Consider the following 26,213-nt stretch of genomic DNA (forward strand, 5'->3'; position numbering starts at 1 on the left):
TAATTTTACTATCCTTCGATCTTGAGTATGCTATATTGTGGTTTTTGCGTGCAGCATCCAATTTATTTATGACTGGATCACCCGTTGCTTATCTCTTCAGACACAGGGTAGAACTTCACATACCCAGCTATCAGTACTGTGGACCTGGAACGAATATAAGGAAGAGATTAACAAGAGGTGATCCAGGCATAAATAAATTGGATGCTGCATGCAAAAACCACGATATAGCATACTCAAGATCGAACTATAGTAAAATATACACAGATACCCTTTTGGTGGTCGTGCAAACTTAGCACAAAGTTTCATTTTATGATTTTGAAAAGTTTTAGTGTCCCCAAAAAATGAGGGATTATGGGCTCAACTGGAGATTACTTTATATATAAGATATATTAACCTTTAACATTACCAATTTAATTTCAAACAGTATGATTTAAATTGGCATTCTGTTAGTTAGGTTTTTTTTAACCCGCCTTTTGACAGTGTGTGGGTCTGGATCCGGATCCGAATTTTTCAAGATCCGGATCCGGTACCGACATTTTCTTGGATCCGCCCATCACTAATTTTTAATTTGGGTTATGTTATAAAAAAACACCATGTAGGTATAAAAAAAACCCTGCTAGAAGAGTTTAAGCACAGATTTTTGTATTTTCAGAGTAGTTGCTTCACAACTGAGTGCAAAACTAACAAAACTCCTAGTCATCTCTGATCCTTATAGAATAAAGGTAAGCTGTTTATGTATTTTAAAATAGTTTATAGGTATAATTTAAAAAAATCACTTAACTCCTATATTAGTTAATTTGACAGGTTTTGATGTAATCTGACTTAAGTTGATTAACACCTATATAGTAAAGATTTTCTTTTAAAACCCTTTCCGCTCAAGTGGCGGGGAGCCCCGCCGTGCATCATGGTCGCACAAACTCTAATGTCGGGCCAGGCCCGCCGTAGATATGACAACGTACTGTGCTTGTATTTGGACAAACATAGATATTTTATTTCACCACTAGGGTTGATGTTTGACATCTGCTGCCATCTGGGGAATTTTTTCAGAACCGTTTGAACACATATTCAATGCTCAATTTAATCTTAGAACTTATGTTAGTCGTCTTGGCTCGTTAGCTGAACTGAACTGCTGTCTGTAGCGGCAGCTGACTGACTGCACGGCAGCTGTTTACTAAATGTTGCTTGGTTTGTTTACTACCGAATGTAGTTGTTATTACCGAATTGCGTGCTTTACTTTTACTTTTCATTATTGTTTACATACAATCAGATATTTTCAGTTAGTTGTTTGTTTTCGTGTTTTACTTAACTGTTATGATTTGAGTTAGTTCTTGTCACGTAAGCCTATAAAATGGATGATTCGTTGCTAAATCCCAAAATTGCTGATGGAACAAATAATATAAGTGATTCTGATATAGCTGGTTTGTTGTTTGAAGACGATTTATTATCAAATAGCAGTTCAGATCCAACCGATCCAGAAGTAGACAACCGACAAAAATAGTGATGAAGATGGTGATAATAGTGATCCCGATTTGCCTGTTGAACATATTGATCCATTTTATCTTCAAGATGATATAAACTTTGGGACATTAGATGGACCTGGAATACATAATGTAAGTACCGACTTGCCTGTTGAACATATTGATGATCCATATTTTCAACAATACATAATGTAAGTATCGGTGGGCCTACCGAATTACCTGTAATTAGAGATGGGCTAAATGATTCCATCGATGTAGCCGCTACAATGATTCCAGCTACACTCGTGGACTCATTACAAGTAACCGTTCCGATTCCAAACGATTACTTCGTTACCGCCGTTACAGAGTAGCCGCAATCGACCGATTGCACTCGTAATCGTCATGGTATTGATACTCCGATGTATTCCAGTTACAGTAACGCCTTTTGAATCAAAGTTTACTGAAGCCAAATAAATATTTGTTTGGGTTTGTATCGCAATAAATACAATTTAAATGAGTTTCCAATATATAGTATTCATGAATTATTAATCATCAATCAATCATCTAATCTATCATTAATTAATTTAAATTTGTATATTATTACACAAATTTATACAATCAATTACTGTAGCAATTTGTAACAATTAAATCATTCTAAGGAAGGTTAGAATAAACAAAACTACGAGATATGTTTTTGCACATTGTAATCAACACAATTTTAACTAACATTATTTTCAAATCATACTGGATTTCTCATTCAAAAATATCAACTGTTCACCCACGGGTGCGAGGCGGCGGCAGAGTTAATTAAGCGGAGCGAAGCGAAGCTCTTTGGGATCAACTTCAATGCAATATTTATAAGTGTTGGACTGGACTGTGAAATGGGGTTATCTCGCTTGTCAAGCAAGCTGGTAGCTGGACTCATTTACGGAATCGAAACGGCATGGAATCATCTTCTCTAAACGATTCCAGATACATCGATTTGCTACTATAACAAAGCAATCGGAACCGGTACTCTGATACTTGAGTAACAATTACTTTAGCACCAACCATGTAACGATTACAAAGTAACGATTCCAGTACTTCATTCCCACCTCTACCTGTAATTGCTTGTAGTGCACTAAACTTGCAACAGGTAGACATTTGCATGGATCGAGAAAAACTAAAGTCTCAAAACCAAAAAGAAGTCTAGTCTTAGCACTCAGGGTAAAAGGTCTCGGCCTAGGCCTATCCAAACCGAGAACAAGCCTAATGAAGATAATAACTATGGGACTTACACAAATACTGACCAAGATTTTCCCCATTTCCCTTACACTTTGGAATCTGGCTACAAACCACCAATAGGCTACAAACCTAATAGCCCATTACAGTTTTTTCAACTGTTTATGACAGATGAACTTTTAGAAACAGAAACTATTGTTACTGAGACAAATAAACAATGCTAAGGTTGTCATTTCTAATGAGAGGCTGTTGCAAAAAAATTCAATCTGGCACTCATAGACTGATGTAACGTTAGAGGAGATAAGAGCATTCATCGGAGTGGTCCTAAACATGGGACTCAATACTAAACCCTCGCTTCAAGACTTTGCTCAAGATTGGCTTTATAATCAACCATTCTTTAGCCAGGTATTTTCCAGGAAAAGCTTTTCCAAATATTTTGGACTTGAAAGTGTTCGAGTACCGGTGGTACCTACCGGTAACCGGAACCGGATGTTCGGTGGTAACCGGATCACGAGGGGACAAGCTAAAAAATATAATTGCTTACCTTCAGACTAAGTTTACAGAGTACATTGTACCTCCATCCATCTGAGATTTCTATGGAAGAAAGTACTATTTCGTTCAAAGGTACTTCACGCAGTACAACCCCAAAAAAGCCGATTAAAGGGGGTCTAAAGGTTTTTGTAGTATCTGATGCCAGGCCAGGATACATTTTCACGTTTGAGATCTTACCTTATCCTGACTTGCAATTCACAACCAAAATTGTTTTGCTGTTGGCACAAAGAGTGAGGCAAGTATGTGGGCCAGATTGCGGTTTCCACATATATACTGACCGATTGTATACAAGTTTGTCATTAGCTAAAGAGTTTCTAAAGATATAAATGCATCTTACTGGTACAGTCAATTCAAATAGACAAGGTAATCCCAGTCATGTAAATAAGAAAAGGCTAAAGGGTCTTTTGAAGAAACTTGAGACAGCAGCCTACCGTCACAAAGACAATGTTTTGGTGTTAATGTGGCGGGACCAGAGACATGTCATCATGATGAGTTTGTGTCATAACTGTGATATGCAATTGGTGAAAAGAAGAGAAAAAGGAAGAAAAAGAGATGAAATTGTCTCCAAACCAGTTGTTGTATGTGATTACAATGAGAGAATAGGAGGAGTCGACACTGCCGACCATTACATATCGTCCTACATGTTTGTTCGGAAATCTAAAGTGTGGTGGAGAAACTGTGGTTCTGGCTTATGGAAGTATGTGTTGTCAACAGTCTCCTTCTATACAACATGGACTCCCATCGATTCAAAGAGATTTAGGGAAATGCTGATCACTGAACTTGTTTCTGGTGTACGTAACAAATCTTATTCTCAGCGAGGTCGTCCTTCTTCGGCTGACCAAGAAGATAGGTTAGATAAAAAACCTTATTTTATTTATGCCAATGAAAAAAGCAACAGCAAAAAGTGCGCTGTTTGCAGCAACAGGAAAGCTGGACAGAGAAAAGAAACAGTGCATTTCTGTGCAAGAAAACCAGGCCTTCACCCAGGGCAGTGCTTTAAATGCTACCATACCCTGAAAAACTATAAGGTGTAATGAGGTAGGTCTATTTCATTGACAAAAACACTGTTTCAATCCTTATATAAGTTGTGTTCATTTTATGTTATTATTATTTTAGGCCTATTCTTGCTTCTGATTGAATTGTAGTAGTGTACAAGCGATATAAAATATTTAGTTCTTGTTTATTTATGTTTTTTTAGGTAATACAGTTTTGAAGAAAAAAATACTTATTACTATTTTCAACATAAATATTTAGTTTCTAAGCAACAGCATAATTAAGTTAGCCTATAATGATATTTAGTTGCTACAAAAACTGAAATTTTCACTAAAACCATTTTTTTTACAAAAATTCCTATTTTTTAATAAAGTTTTTTTCACACATAAAATTGTGTCTTTTAATTATGTAAATCACTTCAATATATATTGTATAAGGACATACACAATGTAAATAAATCACTTTTATACTCTTATTTCTATAAAAAATCTATCAAAAATCTTGTTATTCCAGTTTAAAAAAAATTGTTTGATGAGTTATGTATAATAATTTTTTTTAAATTATAAATACTGGTTTCTTTACCTAAATATGATCTTTGAGTCATACAGAATTAGGAAAAAAATTACTAGCATTCTACAAATAAAGACAGTATTTATTTTTTGGCAAATAAATGAAGTGTGCAAATTTAGCTAAAATTAAATGGAGCTGGTGAGTAAATAGGCCTTCCGTTAATTTGAGTGGACAAGAATACAGCTTTAAAATGCTTTAACAATTTGCTTATTACCATGGCAATGAATTTATTTATTCATTGGTACTTTTATGTCATGCATAAGAGTTCAAATGAAACACAATCTGGAAGTCTAGTTGATTTACCCAGCAGCTAGGTAAATCACACGACGGAGGTTTACTTTCAAATTGTACAACACTTTTGGTTTATCGGCATAGACTAGTTACTTTACGTATGCCCTTAAAACTGCCGGATTTGGAGTGAAGAAAATACAATGAAGAACCTTTTATTAACGCCGGTGCATCCATTAAAAGTCACTGGTATAAATTGTAGGTTAGTGGGATCATTAGCCCTTTTTAGCGAATTTCCCATATAGGGAATAAGCTATTACCGTAGGTCTCATGGTAAGACTTAGTCCTGGGACCGATTTACTTTTTCATTTTGATGTCCCTAGAAGCCAAAACACCATCCGTTCAAATTCATATATATATATATATTTATATATACAAATAAGTAAAATAATAAAAACCAGAGTACCCTGAAATTCATTTTTATTCAACTAATACGTATTTCAGCACTAAGGCCATGGTCACAGTATTATAAAAGTACGTAAACAAACAAATAAATAAATAGTTAATAACATGTTTTGAATGCATAGTAAATTTCGATTAAATGGTTAGGTGTATTTTTTTAACATGTGAATGTATAAGATTCTTCCCTGATTTGTCTGATTTTTTCATGAATTGGATTTTGTTTTAGCGAATTTCCCATATAGGGAATAAGCTATTACTGAAGTACTCATGGTAAGACCTGGACGCGGGACCGATTTTTTTTTTCGTTTTGAGGTCCCTAGAGGCCAAAAACACCATCCGTTCAAATTCATATATATATATATATATATATATATTTATATATTTAAATATATATACAGGGTGTCCATAAAAAACGTTTCAGGACTTAGGGAAACGAATCCTCATACTAAAAGGAAGAAAAAAGTTTATGGGAAGGTATGTCCGAAAATCCATATTTACCCAGATATCCGCCATTTTGTTTTTTATACAAAAATATTTTTATCTGTGAAGTTTTTTATTCGATGATTATGAAACTTGGTAAACATATTACCATACACAAGACCTATAATAGAAAAAATAATAAAGTTGTTCCGATTTTAAATTTCAAAATGGTGGCCGTTTGAATTTTACTAACTTAAATAACTCGAAAACGGCTAATTCTATGAAAAAATTTCAAGAATACTTTTTTTAGCATTTTTAATTTCCTATCTAACGATACCAAGACCAAAAAGATCGGACAAAAGATAACTGAAATATAACGGTTTTTGTGTAAAAATAAGGCAAAGTTTGTCGGGGAACCCTTAATTTTTGCCTTATTTTTACACAAAAACCATTATATTTCAGTTATCTTTTGTCCGATATTTTTGGTCTTGGTATCGTTAGATAGGAAATTAAAAATGCTAAAAAAAAGTATCCTTGACATTTTTTCATAGAATTAGCCGTTTTCGAGTTATTTAAGTTAGAAACATTCAAACGGCCACCATTTTGAAATTTACAATCGGAACAACTTTATTATTTTTTCTATTATAGGTCTTGTGTATGGTAACATGTTTACCAAGTTTCATAATAATCGAATAAAAAACTTCACAGATAAAAATATTTTTGTATAAAAAACAAAATGGCGGATATCTGGGTAAATATGGATTTTCGGACATACCTTCCCATAAACTTTTTTCCTTCCTTTTAGTTTGAGGATTCGTTTCCCTAAGTCCTGAAACGTTTTTTATGGACACCCTGTATATGTGTCCGTCAGCACGATAACTCGAGCAAAAATGATCCGATTTTGATGAAATTTGGTACAAACGTGTAAACGTACGTTTATTCGAACGAGTTCACGATCCAGCATGATCGGACCATGGGAACGGGGGTTTACGGGGGGTTTTATGGGGTAAAAATAGGTTTTTCCCATTTTTGACCCAAAAAACATAAAATTTAGCAATTTCTTTCCAAACCATTTTGTAGAGCTTAAAAAAACAAATAATTTAGTATATTGAAGCGTTATTATGCGCCTAATGGTTACGGAGAAAATTCCAAAAAATTGTAAATTTAAAATTCCCATGTTATTCTTATGAGAATAAGTAAACTGTTCTAGTTTGCTAGTTTGTGAACATATCTTGATCAAATTTGGAAAATGTTTTTATTTCTTACTAACCATTCACATTTTACAAAAAAAGCAGTTTTACCCTCCCTGATGCAGCAAACCTAAGTACTTGTTAAACTAATTCTATTTAATAGTGCAGTAGAAATAGGGTTTGAGGTGGAACTAATTGCAACAGAAATTATTCCAGTTAGAAATGGTAGGTAATACACTTTTAAAAAACATACTAAAAATATACATTTGTACTGTTACGCAAAATACGGTTTTTTGGTCGCCATTTAAAAAAGTGTAAAATTTTAAATTATTGTTAAAAAATCTGGTTTGGTATTAAATTATAGAACATTTCATGCTGGCAAAGAATATAATGGTTGGATTTAAAATATACTGTTAACGGTGATGCACTATGGGCGAAAAAGGTGCGTTTAAAAACGTGGCATTTGAAAAGTTTTTTTATTTATAAGTTATTTTATACTTTTAAAATTTGTTTTTTTTCATTTTTGACCCTTAAAACGTAAAATTTCCCAATTTCTCTCTAGACCTTTTTAAAGAGCTTAAAAAACAAATAGTTAAGTATATCAAAGGGGTTTTGTACGATTATTGGTAACGGGAAAAATTCAAAAAATTGGAAATTTAAAATCCCCATGTTATTTTTATGGAGAATATGGTAAAAAGTTGTAGTTTCCTTGTTTATGGATATATTTTGATAAAACTTTGAAGATTTATTTATTTTATACTAAACAATTAATATTTTACTAAAAACACACTTAATTGGTTTCCTTGTAGCAGCAAACGTTGGTACTCGTTTCGTTAAACTTAATGTTATTTATTTAATAGACTAGCAACAGAGCCCATTGTGGTTAAATTAATGCAACGGTCTCTAGTAAAATAATGGTTATGAAATCCATACACCACTTTACTCACTAATATTTGGTACATATTAAGCTCATAACATTATAATCACACACTTAACATAAGAAACACACTTTAAACACAAATGCAAATTGTTAACAACAATATTTAATCAAAGAAAATTTAATTAAATAACAATATAACAATAAGCTGTTAAATTATCAACTCATTTTTCGAATGGTTAGATTATGCATACTGGTAAATCAATTATTGCCATCTATAAAAATAATTGGTTTTTCTTTTCCGAGTCGGGTTAGCTCTTCTACAAGACCGATTTTCATAATTTTGGCCTTAAACTTTACAAAAGTGCTATATAACACTGCTATATGTAGCAGATCCTGCTATATATAGCTAAAATTGTGCTATCCATCGGGAGTCGGTAAATATCAAAAGAAATACGTGCTACATCTAACATTGCCATATGTAGCAATGATATACATATATTTTTCCTCTAGCATCTGCTATATGTAGCGCTGAACGGTTTTGCTCAGCGATCTTTGTTTACAATGGATGGACTAGAAACGGAAAGTGGCAGTGCCTAGGATCTGGATAATATTATCGGGGCTATTGATATTATAAACTTAATTGAACCGTTCCGTGGACAACCGGCGTTGTGATCATACGTAAAACGTTTTTGAAGTTACCGTCGCCTTATTTAGCGTTTTAATTATGGATTGTCAGGGTATTCATAATCATTAAGGTCCCGTAATAAATCTGCTACACTGTACTTATTTCTCGAAGCAAGAAGCGGTCCAACCTAAAACTTGCTAAAATCTTCGCTCCTGTCTGTCTCTCTCTCTCTCTGACTTCCAAGATCACCACGATAGCTGCCACGAACTCTTCAGCGCACATTTCGATACGGAATGCGAATGAGGTTGTGCTACATATAACATATAGCACGAGCACCAGAATCACTAAAATTGTTTGTAAATTTTTCATACAGCAAAAGTTATAAAGCAATGTTATATAGCAAAAGCTATATAGCAGGTTTTGCTACATAGTGTAAATTCGGCTTTAAACTAAAAGCTATAGACACACCATAGATTTGCTATTAAGCATCAGCACTCATTTTGACGTATATTTTGAGCTATGCACAAACTGCCTCCCTGTACATTACTTACGGGAGTTAAATTTGTTTTTTTCGAGTTCGTTTGGCTCTTCTACCAGACCGATTTTCACGATTTTGGTCTTAAAAGCTATGCAAGCACATATTTGTCATAATTAATCTATCAAATGTATAACCCTACGAAAACAATTAAATTGGATTCTTTTCAATTTTTACTTCAATTAAAAATGTATTCCAGCAGTTACATTATCCTATATGTTTTTATCTAAAAATCTTCAGTGAAATACCAGATTCCATTGGAATTATTGATTATTGAGATTGGTCGTACCTAAAGCACACTGCTAAATTATAAACGACCCAAATTGTTTAAAAATGGAGTTATCTATCATCAATTTATAGTTAAAAGATCTTACTTGCAAACTCAACAGTACCTAGGCTAATTGTCGACGTTGACGGGTTTCACCTAGCAAATCTTAAAAAAATCAAACTTAAATAATTATTTGAAAATCTACACTAATTCCTTTCCAATGACCCATTAGGTTATAGAATCGGTCCAGTAGAACTCTAGATTTAGTTGTACAAAGATTTTTAAAACTGAATTACCAGATTTAATTGAAAATCAATTAAGACAAATGGAAATTCGTTTAGTCTGCAGGTTTGCTGCGGCGGGGGTGTTTTGTACTACGATCGTATTTCTAAATAGTGCTTATAACCACTATTATAACATTTTTCAGCATTAAATTTCCTATAATTTGATACCCAAAAAGTTATTTTTACGAATATTAAAATTTTGACACTTTTTTCAAGATGGCGGCCAAAAAACGTATTTTGCGCCACAGTACGGATGTATATTTTTAGTATGTTGATTAGAAGCATACTACCTACCATTCACAGCAAGAATCATTTGTGTTGCAATTAGTTCCACCTTAAGCTATATTTTCGATTATTTCTACTGCACTATAAATCAAGAATAAATGTTATATTTAAGCAGACATTTCAGTGTAAATCCAATCAGTCAAATGGAAATTCGCTTAGTCTGCAGGTTTGCTGCGGCGGGGGTATTTGTTTTTGCATTATATTGAGAATTTGGTTGCCGTGTTCTTTTGAGTGTAGGTAGATTTGTAGTTATTCTTTTATATCCATTTTTTCACCCTTTTTCTCATAATTTAGAATTTCGACACATTTTTCTAATTTGCCATAATTGTGATTGTTTTCTAATATATGTTCTGCGTACATTGAACGTTGAGATGTTTGATTGTTAGATTTTACGGCTTGGATATGTTCTTTGAATCTGCATGAAAATGCTCTTCCAGTCTGACCAATGTAGAATTTGGGACAATTTAGACATTTAATTTTGTATATTCCGGGTTTGTTATATTTGTCAATTGTATGTGGGTTCTTGTTAGATAGTTTATTAATTAATTTGAATGCGTTGTTTCTAGATCTACAGCTAATTTTTAATTTAGATGCTTGAAATGTTTTTCTGATTGGTTTGTTTAATACCGAACTGTACGGAAGACAAATATCCTCCTTCTTATCTTCTTTGTCTGAATTTTGGGTTTTCTTATTTTGTATTTTCTTAATTAATTTGTCTATTTAACTAGTTTAGTATCCATTTCTTGCAGCTATGTCTTTTATAATGCATTTGTCCAAATTGTAATCATTTTCATTTAGATGTACTCGTAACATTCTGTGTACCATAGAGTTAAGCTTGCTATTTTATGTTGCCACGGTGAATTTGAGTCAGCAGGAATAACTAGATCTGTTTGAGTGGCTTTTCTATAAATTTTAAAATAATGTTTGTCATTGTTTTTTCCAATTGTTAAGTCGAGAAAATTGATTTCATCTTTTTGTATTTCCATTGTGAATTTTATTTTCTTGAATATTGGGTATATATATTTATATATCTTGATAGTTCTGTTCACTTTTTAGGGCTACTTTTTCAATTAATAAGCAAAATAATAAAAACCATAGTACCCTGAAATTAATTTTTTATTTAAACTATTTTAAGTTTAAATAAAAAATGAATTTCAGGGTACTCTGGTTTTTATTATTTTGCTTATTAATATTTTTATATATATATACATATGTGTCCGTTAGCACGATAACTCAAGCAAAAATGATCCCATTTCGATGAAATTTGGTACAAACGTGTAAACCTATGTTTATTCGAACGAGTTTGCGAACCAGCATGATCGGACCATGGGAACGGGGTTTTATGGGGGGATTTATGGGGTAAAAATAGGTTTTCTCATTTTTGTCCTCTCAAAACATAAAATTTCCCAAATTTCCTCTTGACCATTTTGAAGAGCTTAAAAAAACAAATAATTCAGTATATTGAAGTGTTTTTGTATGGTTATTGGTTACAGAGAAAATTGTAAATTAAAAATTCCCATGTTATTCTTATGGAGAATAAGTAAACTGTTGTAGTTTGCTTATTTATGCAATATTTGGATCAAACTTGGCTAATCTATTTATTTTATACTAAGCTATTAATATTTTACTAAAAAACACACTTTATTACCCTGTAGGCAGCAAACCTAGGTACTAATTAAACCTAATGTCATTTGAATAGATTTAATTGAAAATCAAATCAGGCAAATGGAAATTCGCTTAGTCTGCAGGTATGCTGCGGCGGGGGTATTGGTCTATCTGTCTGTATGTGATTTTTATAAAAATATTCATAACTTATTAACAATTTGAGCTATATGGCGTTGAATTTCTGTAAAAAAAATTTTCTTATAGATCACAAAGACACATGATCTATAAGTTTTTTTTTAGGTTTTTATAAGGTCTTTTGCTATTTTTGTGCAAAATATGAATAAAAACGCTTAAACCGTTAAAAAATGGCGGTTTTAAAAAAAATTTTATAAATTACTCGTAACGGTTTTCATTGAATTTTGATTCAAATATTTTAAAAAACCACAATTTGTTAACGGTGATAGAGTTTTTATTTACACTTTGCACAAACATAGTGGTCTATACATTTTCATTGAATGTTAACGCCGTAGTTCAAACAGTTAATAAGTTATGAATATTTTTGTAAAAATCACAAACAGACAGATATACCATAAACGGAATGAGATAGGACACATGTTTTATCACATTTTTGTTTCTTTTGATACGTTGAATAACGTGACAAAGTTTGTTCATATGGTTGCAAGCCACCCTGTATTCTAATATATAGCCAGTGGCGGCTATTCTATTAGGGGACCATTGGGACATTCATCTATACATCTATACATCTAGGCTTGTGTTGAATTAATGAATAAACCTTTTACAAATTCTAAGGCTTTATTTGAGTAAAAACCAACATTACAGAACAACACAAATAAACAAGTTAAATTTGCATGGTAACCAGGACAGCTGATCAAAGTTGTAATATCAAGGATATTAGAAATCATCACATTCTCCCCTGGTTAAAATTGTGTGCATAATCTTGTACAGTAGGTATTTTGGTAGTCTTTTCTCCCTGAATGGTCTTTGAGAAGTTACTGGTAAATTAGGTACACTTTCACTTGTTTCCATATCATCGGTTGGATTTTCATTTATTTGTACATCATCATTTTGTGCCTCATCTTGTTCTTCTTGAGAATTTGATGTCTGGGCCATAGCAGTGTCGGTTTCATCTCTTAGAAGTCTCACATCCCCTCGAGGAGCCAAATGCTTTAGAGACACGTTCGATTCTTGTCCATTTTGTGCCTCATCTTGTTCTTCTTGAGAATTTGATGTCTGGGCCATAGCAGTGTCGGTTTCATCTCTTAGAAGTCTCACATCCCCTCGAGGAGCCAAATGCTTTAGAGACACGTTCGATTCTTGTCCATTTTGATTTAGAACACGAGCATACTGAGGGTTAGCTTCGATAATCTCTACTTCATCCACTTTCTCATCGTACTTGCTTGACTGATTATGGCGTTTCAGTAGAGCTGGTCCAGGAAAACTTAGCCATGTGGGCAAAGCAATTCCATTGCTTGATCTCCTAGAGTGCACATAAAAGCATTCGTGGGGAGTTGCATTGGCAGCCGTACACAGTAAAGATCTAATAGCATGCAATGCATCATTGAGAACACGCTCCCACTGCCTAATTGGTAAATTCTTTGTCTTAAGTGCAAGGGTTATTGTTCTCCAAAGTGTTCTGTTGAAGCGCTCGACTTGTCCGTTTCCTTCTGGATTGTAAGGTGTTGTTTTACTTGTGGCGATACCACGAGAATGTAAAAACGATACTAGTTCTTGAGACAAAAATGAAGATCCTCTGTCGGAGTGGATGTAACTTGGAATTCCAAACATTGGAAATAGATTACTAAGGCAATTAATCACAGTAGACGAACTAGTATTCCTACACGGATATGCAAATGGGAATCTGGAATACTCATCTATGATGGTAAGTAAATAATTATTTCCTGTGCTGGATGGAATAGGTCCTTTGAAGTCAATGTTCAATCTTTCAAATGGCGAAGTAGCCTTGATTAGGTGCTGATCAACAGGTTTGTAAAAACGTGGCTTAACCTCAGCACAAACAGGACACGACGTTGTTATATTCTTTACTTCCTGTAGGGAATAAGGGAGATTCTTACTCCTAATCCAGTGGTACATTCGAGTCACACCCGGATGGCTTAGTGCTTGATGTAAATCAAAGAGACGATTAGGCCTTTCAGTAACTGAGGCACTGACTCTTGAGAATGTATCTGCTACGACATTTTTATTTCCTGGACGATACACAATATCAAAACTGTAACACGACAACTCAAGTCGCCACCGCAAAATTTTGTCATTTTTGATCTTACTTGAGTGTTTCATATCAAAAATAAAGGAAAGGGCTTGTTGATCTGTCATTAGTTTGAAATGATGACCGATAAGAAAGTGTTTCCATTTCCGTACAGCTTCTACAATGGCACTTGCTTCCTTTTCAATAGCAGAGTGTCTTTTTTCAGTGTCAGAAAGACTTCTGGAAAATAATGCTACAGGTCTTCCATTTTGACTTAGAGTTGCAGCAACAGCAAAGTCAGATGCATCAGTCTCTACCAGTAGTGGACTTTCTGGGTCAATGGTAGTAATAATCGAGCTGGCAATGTCCTTTTTCAGTTCATCAAAGGCAGATTTTGCAGATTGAGGCAAAGGAAAAGATTTACAACGGACCAAGTTTTGTATTTTGTCTGAAAAATTACGTATCCACCTAGAGTAATGGGCAAACATTCCCACAACACGCTTAAGAGATGTTGCATCTTTGGGAGGAGGCATTTCCAACAACGGTTTCAGTCTGTCTGGATCTGGTCTCATGGTTTTATTACATATCAAATAACCTAATAGCTTTATTGAACTAAGAGAATACTTGGACTTCTTATTGTTCAAAGTGAAATTATACTTTTTAGCTACCGTACCTGTAGAAACCTTTGTTAATTCTCGTCATGTTCTGCTTGAGAGCCGCCACAGATGGTTATATCATCTAAATAAGCATACACTCCTTTAAGATTTTCTTTTGATATTATGGAGTCTATCACTCTTTGAAAGCAGGCTACACCGTTGGTGACACCAAAGGGGATTCTAGTGAACTGGTATAGCTTACCATCATCAGCTTCGAATGCTGTGTAAGGTCTTTCTTCAACAGAAATGGGAATTTGATGATATGCTGATTTCAAGTCAATAGTACTGAATATGGCATAACTAGCCACTTTACTTACAATGTCGTCAATCCGGGGTAGTGGGTAAGCAACAAGTAAAGTATATTTATTTATTGTTTGTAAATAGTCAATAACTAGACGTTTCTTATGGTTTTCATTCACAGTGATTAGTGGCTGAGCTCGCCAGGGAGAGTTAGTCTCTTCAATAATGCCCTCAGATAGCATGTTTTGTACCTCACAGGTAATGAATTGTTTGTCTTCGTCTGAAAATCTTCGAGTCTTAGTGGCAATGGGTCGTATATTAGGAACTAAATTACTGAACAATTTTGGAGATACAACATCAGCCGATAGTAAGCTACATATAGAAAGTGGTGATCTAGGTCCTCCAAAAGATACGTCAACATGAGAGTGATACTTCATGAGATCATGGCCGAGTAATACATCTGCACATAACTGAGGCAAAATTGACAACTTAAAACCATTGTACATATGACCTTGAATATGTAAGTCTACTAATACGTAGCCTAGAATACTTTAGATGTCAAAGTTGTAGTAGCCATAGAAACCTGTCCACTTCCAGGTATTACTTTAATTCCGTGTTTTAAAACAAAATCATGATTTATGTAGCTATCAGAACTACCAGTATCAATTAAAGAGTTAGCATGTCTACCATTTACTCTGGCTGAGACGACAGCTTTTGACAAGCAAGCAGGTCCAGCGGCAGTAATATTAGCTGAGGTATTTTCAGACGAATCTGAAAAAGCGGAGACTTTATTGTTTCGACTAAAACCTCTGTTGATAGCTTTGGATTTACATACCATTGAGAAGTGACCTTTTTACCACAACAATGGCAAGTGACATCTTTTGCTGGACATACGGAACGTGGATGACGCTGATGGTCACAGAAGAAGCACCTAGACTGTGCAGCAGCTAACATTTTTGAATTTTCTGACTTAATTACATTTTCTTCCTCCTTAATACTCTGACTTGCCTTAGGAATTGCATTTAGTACTTCACTAGTAGAATGATTTATGTATTTATCATAAACTTGTGCATTATTCTGAGCCATTTCTAGAGCTAGAGATTGATTGATAGCATCTTGAAGTTCTAATTGTTTGTTTTCCAAGAGCCGTTGTCGAATGTCAGCAGATAGTAAACCATTTATAAATGCATCTCGTATGTAGTCGCATCGGTTTTGTTCTGAAGTTACAGATTTGAATTCACAGTCTTTGCTTAATGATTTCAAAGCTTGGACATATTGTTGAATGTTTTCATTTGAAATCTGTTTTCTTGTAGCTAGTTTGTGCCTTGCAAAAATTACATTAGGAGATTTGCAATATATCTCTTTTAATGTCTTGATAGCTTCTTCGTATGTTGAACATTCTTCAATGAATTCAAATGTCTTATAAGACACAGCATTGATAAGTACTTTTAAAACATCTTCATTTGAAACTTTAGCAATGTCAACATAGTTTTGGAAAGTCTTGATCCAGTGAGAAAATTCTTTTTTTGCTGTTGGAGAAACCGGATTGAAATCTAGAAGTTGTGGTTTTAGTATTTTCTCCATTTGATTTGTTTTTACTCAAATAAATTGTTGAATTAATGAATAAACCTTTTACAAATTCTAAGGCTTTATTTGAGTAAAAACCAACATTACAGAACAACACAAATAAACAAGTTAAATTTGCATGGTAACCAGGACAGCTGATCAAAGTTGTAATATCAAGGATATTAGAAATCATCACAGCTTGCTTCAGGGGATGTATAGTATAAGTATTATCATAGATAAAACATACTCCTTTAGTAGATTTCTCATCCTTATGGAACAGCTGAAGACAATTTTATTGTTAGTTCCTGTACGGTTTATGCAGAGGTCGTGTTTTGTTTACAATTTGTTTCCTGTTATTACAGCCATTTAAAACCCCGTTTAACCAAATAATACGATCTAATCATAAACAATAACTTGTCCCCTAGTTATATAACCAAACAGTAAAGCACAAATCAAGAAATTAACCCTAAAATAATAGAAACAAAGTTTCGTCGACACTAGCGCCCATGTGTCACGTACATGAACTAGACACGAAAAACGTGCTTCAAAATTTACAATGGGATGAGAAGTCTACTTGTGTTGGTTAGTCTATGGTATTATCCATGCTTATATCTACTTATTCACTGAACAAGGATGTGTTTTGGAGACTGCTATGACATAATTGCAAAATTGTGAAATTTTCTATGTTAGTGTGGTGATTTAGACTTCACACCTTTATTGGTATTAAGATTTTAACTAGAGAGGAGTGCCCATGCAAGAGTTGAACGACAGTTTTGTTGTTCAGCCCAGTCTTATAAAATGTAGTCTCAGGATCATGCAGAAGGTTAAAAATAGAGAGTGAAAATACAAAATATCCCTGCCGCAGCAAACCTGCAGACTAATGAAATTTCCATTTGCCTGATTGGATTAAAAAAAACTTAAATGTCTCCTTTAAAATATCACATTTCTTCCCTATTTAAATAGAACTAGTGTACCTGTTGCTCGAATTTGAGCAATTGCTTTACAGGCGACTCAAAGATTATGGAAATACTCACAATCTACACAACAGTTAGATATAATCAAAATCTTTTGTAAATATCTTATCTTTTTTTTAAAAAAAAGCTGATCTTGTTTTTTTAGTGTTTTCTACAAATTTTTCCCTCTCATAGTCGCATTAGGTTGTCTATGATAACGATTATAAATTTAAAAAAAAACATTATTTATATTTCTTCTACTTGGTTGTGTTCTATGACTTTTTCTATGTTTCCATTGTTTGCAAATCGGTTATTTCAATGATTGCTCAAGAAATGTAGAACAGTGTTAATTCAGTTTTATTTTTAGCCTATATCAAATTGTCCAGGATTTCTCACCCTTTTCCATTCTATACACCAACCCAAGTTTCGTCTACAGATGCAATATGCCAACGAATATCACCTACGTACAATCTCCAAGAAGTGGTAAAAAAGGCAGTAACCAACCCATACAATAGATATAAGTTAACTCCAAAAGAAAAGAGTTACTGTGATAATAGGATTTTCCACTGATTTGGTAATAGAACATTATATTGCAAAACATGACACGTTGCAGTAGAATAGTTATTTGTGTAACTAGTGGTGAAAGTGGCACTTTGCTGCACACGAGAGCAATGTTTACGCACGAGCCGCAGGCGAGTGTGGAATGATCTCGAGTGCAGCAAAGGCCTTTTTCACTCGTGTTACACATTATATTTTTCCTACAGTCACTATAAAGCATATAAATAATTAGTCTTTCAAACACTATGCAACACGTTTTTAGGTTCAGCTGGCAACACAAATGGTGCCCTAGAGAAAGTAGTACCCGCGGTCCATATCACTCCGCTATTTTTCCTCGGCAAGAAATGTGCTCCACGTTTTGAGAATATAGTTCCGTATGTTTTTGTAATTTGAAGTGGTTTCCGCGCCTAAAAAAAATGCTTAAAAGGTGTTTTCTTGTTTATTAAGATCGTAGGAAGGTTTTAAAAACGTTTAAAAGAAAAGTCCAGAAAGTTCAGAAATACCGAAACTATAAACACGAAATGACAGGTTAAATCATAGTTATAATAGTCAATCAGCTGATCATAGTATAATTATCTTTAAGTGTTGCCAACCTATTTCCAAGCGTACACGGATTACGTGCATAATGGAACGACGCTGTTTTGTGTTGTTTCGTTGGAATCCTGATGTGCGGCAAAGTATAAACCGTACGGCAAAGTATAAATCGTACGGCAAAGTATAAATATGCAGCAATTAGCAGCTTTCTGTACTATAAACAGTACAAGGAAGCCAACTTTGTCGGGTGACTGTAGGAAAAATCCATTTTAAAATCAGAAAAACCCATTGCAAATACTGTACTTCATTTTGACAAATTCAATAAATCACAATTTGAATATTAACAGCTGTTTAATTAAAAAGTAGGGTAGAATTATGCATATGGTCGTAATGTAAACAAATCTGAAGAGGCAACTTTAAAGGCTTCTGGGGCGGAGCCCCAAGGGAATTGACCTCGTTCCTCTTTTGATGGCTCATCTACAGACCAAGACCTTTCTTTAGAGACCCCTACCAAGTTTCTACGCCCAGCCGTTCTCTCAAATTAGCTGTGACAAAAACCCCGTTTTCCTCCATAAGAATAACATGGGATGGGAATTCAAAGGCCACTGGGGCAGAGCCCCAAGGGGATTCACCATGTTTCTCTTTTGATGGCTCATCTACAGACCAAGACCTTTCTTTAGACACCTCTACCGAGTTTCTACGCCCAGCCATTCTCTCAAAATAGCTGTGACAAATAAAAACAGTTTCAAATTAATATATAGATTACTTTAACAAGTACTTAGGTTTGCTGCAACAGAGAGAGTAAAAGTTTTAGCGAATTCCCCATATAGGTAGGGAATAAGCTATTACCGTAGTACTCATGGTAGGACCTGGACCCGGGACCGATTTAATTTTTCATTTTGAGGTCCCTAGAGGCCAAAAACACCATCCGTTCAAATTCATATATATATATATATATATATATATATGTATATTTTATATATATATATATATATATATATATATATATCTTACTAATATTATAAATGTGAAAGTTTGTGTGTTTGTTTGTTTGAAGTTCAATCACTCATTAACTGGACGGATTGGGCTGAAATTTGGCACGATGATAGCTCACATTTCCGATTAACATAGCTATAGACATATTCATATCTCAAAAATCCTTTTGGGCTCCGCCCCAGTGGCTCTGTAGTTACCCATGTTATCCTTATTAGTATTCATATTAAAGGGAATTAAAGAATTTAGTCAGCTGTTTCAACTAAAAAAGTTGGTTCTATGACATGAAAAGCATTAAACAGTTATAACATTTACCAACAGAGTGTAGCGCTATTATTAATTTTGTTTGCATTTATGAAAACAGATGATTTTAACTAAGCAGCAAAAAACTGTAATATGCAATGAGAACAGTCTAAGTAGGATTGTTTACAGTTATGTTTATGTTTTTAATTTCAAGAATCATTTGTGATATTTTGCGAATTTTTTATAATGTTCTCATTATTGTTTAGGTGAATTGGTAGAACATTGTGGCTATGGTAGATGTGTAATACTATAGTAAACTGTAAATTTAAAGAAGCAAATTGTATCAAATTGTGTTCTCCCCCCATTGCAAAGGCAAAGCTTGAGTATAACTGCAATAAGCAATTTATACTTATATGCCAACCCCGTACGAAGGACGGGTACTCTGCTAGTTTATATACCGGGTGTCTCACGAAGCGTATATTGTATATTGAAGCGCTGTTGTATGCCTAACGGTCACGTATAAAATTAAAAAATAGTGTAATTTAAAATTCCCATGTTATTCTTATGGAGAAAATGAAAATTGTTGTAGTTTACTTGATTATGGATATATATTGATAAAATTTGGCAAATTTATTTATTTCATCCTATACTATTGACGAATGGTCAAAAAACACTTTTTACCTTCCCCATAGCAGCAAACCTAAGCACTCGTTAAATCTAATGTTATTTAAATAGGAAATAAATATGTCTTATGTATGGAAATATTTGAGTAAAAATGTAATCCGACAAGTTGAAATTCGCTTAGTCTGCAGGTTTGCTGCGGCGGGGGTATTTTAAAGATGAAGCTGGTCTTTATGTTACTTACTTGTTGTATGTTAATTAATGTAAAACTGTTTAGGTTTTCAGAACCAAGTAGGGAATTTGAGAATACAAAGCATATATATAGCCTCAATGTTTATTTTATTTTATTATATTTTTTTTCTCTTTTTTTTCTTCGGCATATATATATATATATATATATATATATACCGAAGAAAAAAAAGAGAAAAAAATATAATAAAATAAAATAAACATATATACATATAAGTTACATACATGTACATATATGTAAAAAATATACATATATATATATATATATACCGAAGAAAAAAAAGAGAAAAAAAATATAATAAAATAAAATAAACATTGAGGCTATATATATGCTTTGTATTCTCAAATTCCCTACTTGGTTCTGAAAACCTAAACAGTTTTACATTAATTAACATACAACAAGTAAGTAACATAAAGACCAGCTTCATCTTTAAAATACCCCCGCCGCAGCAAACCTGCAGACTAAGCGAATTTCAACTTGTCGGATTATATTTTTACTCAAATATTTCCATACATAAGACATATTTATTCCCTATTTAAATAACATTAGATTTAACGAGTGCTTAGGTTTGCTGCTACGGGGAAGGTAAAAAGTGTTTTTTGACCATTCGTCAATAGTATAGGATGAAATAAATAAATTTGCCAAATTTTATCAATATATATCCATAATCAAGTAAACTACAACAATTTTCATTTTCTCCATAAGAATAACATGGGAATTTTAAATTACACTATTTTTTAATTTATCTATATATATATCTATATATATTATTTATATATATATATATATATATATTTGAAGAATAGTTTTGTGTCCATCTAACTTGGATTATTTTTACATTAACTTTGTGTTGGGTTTCATAAAGAATAAAGGGGAAAAATAATTACGCATCCAACTGTTCAGACATACAAGTTCTATCAAATGCGTACAAAAGTTACTAAATAGCTTGAAGTTTTCAGCTAGTACCATCTTATAAGGTAGGTACCGGCAATTTTGGCAAGGACCAACACCAACAGTTTTTTTGCCAGAGTGCAAAGTGTCGAATTATCTTATATCGTGAGTCCCAAAAATTTACTGATTTACTGTAAAGAAGTTCAATGTTGGTGTTAAGTTATTTTATTTACAATCAGCTTTTTCCAAAATCAATTGAAAATCTCAGGCTCACACATATCTGAATTATTAATGTTATCTAGGTTTATTTCACTTTTTAAAATTTTAATTTAAATTCCACTGTAGGCTAGAATATATTGCTTCCGTAATCTATTACCTACTTAACATTTCCTCTGTCTTGAATTCGTTTTAACATTTTTTACACATTTTGGAATGCATGGGTATATATTAAGTGAACGGTACCAGTTACCAACCATGTGTAGCTAAAATTTTTGAATCTGATAAAAAAAATTTTCAAATAATCGGTAGGCCTACTGTAACATCATAGTCATATGTGAACTGCTTCCTCTCAAGGGGTATAAAGGAAGGTGTGTGCTTCGTGAGGAATAAATTCGTCCAGTTTGCACTGCTACCTCGCGTGCGTGTCTCCCTGCCGCACCACACCGGCGCCACTCACACAAACTGCTTGCTAAACGTGTTTTTAGTTTACCAAATCATAATCAAGTTTAAAATACCTATATGTGTAACATATACAACATAAAAAAAACGGTATCAGCAATCTGACACGTACTTTCTCACATTAGCTTGTCAACAACCTTTATCATGGGTAAGCTATGGGAGTAACTATGATATTTTATAGGAAAAAATCACAAAAGTTGCAATAACTTCTAAACCGTAATTGTTACAGCCATGGGGGATTGCACTATTTTGTTTAGAATCATAAGGACCATAACACATTAATTTTGATTAAAACCGGCTTTTATACTAAAATTCATTTTTTTTTTATTGGGTTGTTTTTATGGGAAAATAAAATAATTAACAATAACTTTTGAACCATATTTTTTACAGAAATGGGAATTATACAATTTTGTTCAGAATTTAAGAGGCTACAACATACTAAATTTTTGTCAAAATTGTTCTAGCCATTTTTGAGAAAATCCAACTTTTCCGTTATTTTATATTTTAGGTTATTTTTTTAGGTTTTTACAGGAAAATCACCATTAAAAATCAAAATTTCTAAAAAATTAAATATACTCCTGGGATGCCATGGATTAGTACCTACATACAAAATTTCATCAAATTCTGATCACGGGTGTAATAAAACTACTTTTTTGGGTCCAGGGAGACCCAAAACGGATATATCCACTCAAACTCAAAATTGTTGACGAAAACAATACTTTCTCCATATACTATGGTATAGGGGGAGAAAGTAAAACAACGTACAGTGGGACAAGTATGGCAGTTTATGGTTTTGGCTTATAGTTGGTCGGCTGGCAAGACCAGCATACTACGTCACACTATGTCCGTAGTTAGTGGGGGGGATGTACGTGCACACACCTTCCTTTATATGCCTTGGCTTCCTCTGACCATGTTGTTCATGACCCAGTTGCCGGGAGCGAGTGTAAGCACTCAGTTCCGTCTGCCGGTTGGTGTCCAGCTGTTGACAGTGTTTGTAGAACAGCTGGAGGTGCAGATGTTGGCCGAGGAATCATCTCAGTTGAGTGCAGCACTCAGAGCCACCAAGCTGCGACGGGAGAGCACTGCGGGAAAGGTATATACAAGCGACATTACACATTTCATTTCCACATTCTGAAATGATTTATTCAACTTAGTAGTTTGTGAATAGTTACTTCTGATGTTTTTAAACTAGTTGTATTTACTGTGTATAACAGTTACATTAGAATACTAAACAAAGCTTCCATTTTGGCCAACATCTTTCTTAGGGATAACTCAACAATAAAGCTTGAAAGCTGCTCTTGACATGTGCTGAAACTTGAAAGTTTAGGGTGCAATAATTCAAATAAAAACACCATTAGGGGAATAAAATAAAACCTGGCCGACAAAATGTTTACGGTTTGCTGGAATCTTGAGGACTGGAGAGCAAGGAAACTTTTGGATCGGCAGTTGATGCGTGGAGGGAATAGTAGCGTGATGGGGTGTAGCCAATCCGGGAACTTTATTGGAAACTGTAAAGATAGAATAAAACGAATTCTTCTAAGAACTTTTATTCAACATTCAACTAACTTAACAACTCACTTCAAAACAAGTCAACAACATAGTAACCCCTGGTAACCATAGTCATATGAGTAAACATACAAATAATTACTAAATCACATGTCATTCCATTACATCCTCTCTCCCATGATAAAATGTTAAAACTGATACCGCAATGTAGGTTTAACTTCTCTTCCGGTCCTAGTGAAATACCGTCCATTAACTTTTCTGCCTCTTTCCCATTCCACTCTATTTTCTTCTTTCTTTCCATTAGAAGTATCTGTGTTTTCGCTCTCTTTTCCGTTGCTAAGGCTATCTTCTCTCTCTTGACAAATATTAGGGGTTCCTTCATCCGGGTAACGATCCCATGAATCATACATGTTGATATATGATTGTTTACATGTCGGGATAAGAAACCTCCTGTTTCTTCTTAAACAATTTCCATTAGACTTCACCATGTATTCTCTATCATTGGAACCTCTATCTACTATAGTCCCGTACCGCTTCAAATCAGTTATCCATACATTAACCCCCTTTTCCAATATGTCGAGATTCCTTCCCCCTGCGGTTTCGGGGTTAGAATAGAACCGCAGCCTTCCCGGGCTTGTCGTAAGAGGCGACTAAAAGGGTGACCGACGCTCTCACTGGGAGTCCCTGGGAGTGCCCCTGTTGTGTTTGCAGGGGTTGATGTGTGCTCTGCACTGCCGATGGGAATTCTCAGTGAGTCGTGAGAAGCCAGCCACTTCGGTCCTTGGTCAGGGAGTGCGGCATGGATGTAGAGGTCGGGCTCTACATTGTGACGGGTGACCCCCGGCACGTCAGGTATCCGGTGCTGGGAAAACGGAGGTTGGGCCTCGGGGATCTGGGGTAGGGGCGCTGTCCCCGAGGGTATACCCGTTCCTGACTATTCCGGGCCGCCCCTTGCCGCACGATGCGCTGGTAAACACAAGATGGCTTTTAAAACAAATACCCTGAACACATCTTTGATAAGTAGCTCGGATGAGCAAGAAAAGAAGTCGGAAGTAGAGCGAGACCCTTTTGGGCGAAGCTCCAAGGTCCAGAGATCGCCAACATTGAAAGGCGTGAAGACGTCCCCACCATCTGCAACTTTCAGGTGTACAAAAGACTTGACTTTGGGATCTCCCTTGACAAGTGGAGAAGGAAACGGTGGACCACCCTCTAAGTCTGGTGAAGGGATGCCGGAGGAATCCCTAACAGCAGCGTTAGATTTGGAAGTGTCGGGAATGGTACTTCTGCGTCAGCAATATCTTGATGCAGAAAATGACATTGAAAACCGGCTTCGAAACATGGAGCAGACCATAAAGGCAATGCTTGAAACCTTTAAGACGCATAGAGGAGTTAACCAAGTGGTTAAAAATGGTATGGCTAAGCTCGAGGACGACCTTGGTTTTGTCTTCGCCTGCCGGCTGGTGAGCAAGTCAGCCATGGAAAGGATCGCCGAGAAGGTGGTGTCCCTACCTGACGGCAATGCGCGACCTTCCAAGAAACGCAGGAGGCCTACATCAGAAAGCCCTCCAAAAAGAGAAGAGATTGTTCAGACAGCAAAGCCTAAAGTTAAGGTCAAGGCGACCCAGACTTCTAGGTCCTTCTCTGACGTAGTTGCCGCTCCAGCGAAACCTCAACAGCCACAGCAACCTGCAACACCCATTGAGGGTAGCTCCCTATAGGGGTCAGTCGTAGAAACACCATCTGGGACTGTGTGGGAAAAGCGCCTTACGAAAAAGGAGAAGAGGGAATTGAGGCACGCGGAAGTCGGCTCCAAGACATATGTGGCAGTGAGGGCGCAGTCGACCGGCGTTGCCCAAGCTGTGCCTGGCTCGGCACTCGCTTCTAAAGAGTCGCGGCCCAAAAAGCCCAGGACTGAGGCAATTTTGGTCAAGCCTTTGGAGGGAAGATCATTCGCCGAAGTCTTGGGTGTTATCAAGGCCAAGGCTAAGCCAGAGCAAACCGACACGGTTGTACGGTCGATTAGACAAACCCGGGACAGGGATGTCCTCTTCGAACTGGGTAAGTCTAAAGATAAAGCCGCCTTTGCTGCCGAACTAAAGGCAGCTGTGGAAGGTCAGGGCACCGTTCGTGCTCTCGAACCCAAGATGTCCGTCGAGGTTCGGGATATGGATTGTGTGTCAACGGAGGATGACGTCATTGATGCCCTAAAAAAAGCTGTCCTCGAGCTTGCCGGACAAACGGCTAGTCTGAGGGTGTGGCTCACGAAACCAAACCGGAGTCAACAGCAGATGGCGGTTGCCGAAATGGCAGACACAAACGCCAGTAAGGTTTTGGCACTCCAGCATTTGAGGGTTGGATGGGTTAATTGCAGGTTGAGATGGAGGGTGGAAGTAACGAGGTGTTTTAAATGCCTTGATTTCGGCCATTCCTCCCGAAACTGCGAAGGGCTCGACTGAGGCAAGAACTGCCTTCGATGCGGGGAGGTGGGTCACACTCGTAGGGACTGTAAAGTCGAGACCTGTTTCCTCTGTAAGGAGAAAGGCCTCAATGATAAAAACGCTAAACATATAGCTGGGTCTGAGCAGTGCAGTGCATTTAAAGGCGCACTACAACAAGCGAAAGCCCAACCACGAAGATAAGGATCCTCCAGTGCAATGTAGATCGATCCAGACAGCTGACGCGCTTCTCAGTCAGCTTGCCCTCGAACACGGTGTTGACGCGCTCT

General features: G+C 35.4%; 1 protein-coding gene across 2 annotated transcripts in view; it reads left to right on the plus strand.

Annotated features, from left to right (window-relative positions):
• The window catches only part of LOC129004956 (uncharacterized), a 129,003-nt gene that overhangs the window by 36,693 nt on the left and 66,097 nt on the right, over positions 1-26,213 (plus strand). For both annotated transcript variants that reach the window (XM_054433681.1, XM_054433682.1), the window contains exons 5-6: positions 653-722; positions 22,911-23,075. In XM_054433681.1, coding sequence (XP_054289656.1) covers positions 653-722; positions 22,911-23,075 — 235 coding nt within the window. The remainder of the gene's footprint in view (positions 1-652; positions 723-22,910; positions 23,076-26,213) is intronic.

The sequence above is a fragment of the Macrosteles quadrilineatus genome, unplaced genomic scaffold (assembly GCF_028750875.1).
Source record: "Macrosteles quadrilineatus isolate MER2022 unplaced genomic scaffold, UCM_ALF_1.0 Scaffold_13__1_contigs__length_4303367, whole genome shotgun sequence".
Classification (NCBI taxonomy): Eukaryota; Metazoa; Arthropoda; class Insecta; order Hemiptera; family Cicadellidae; genus Macrosteles; species Macrosteles quadrilineatus.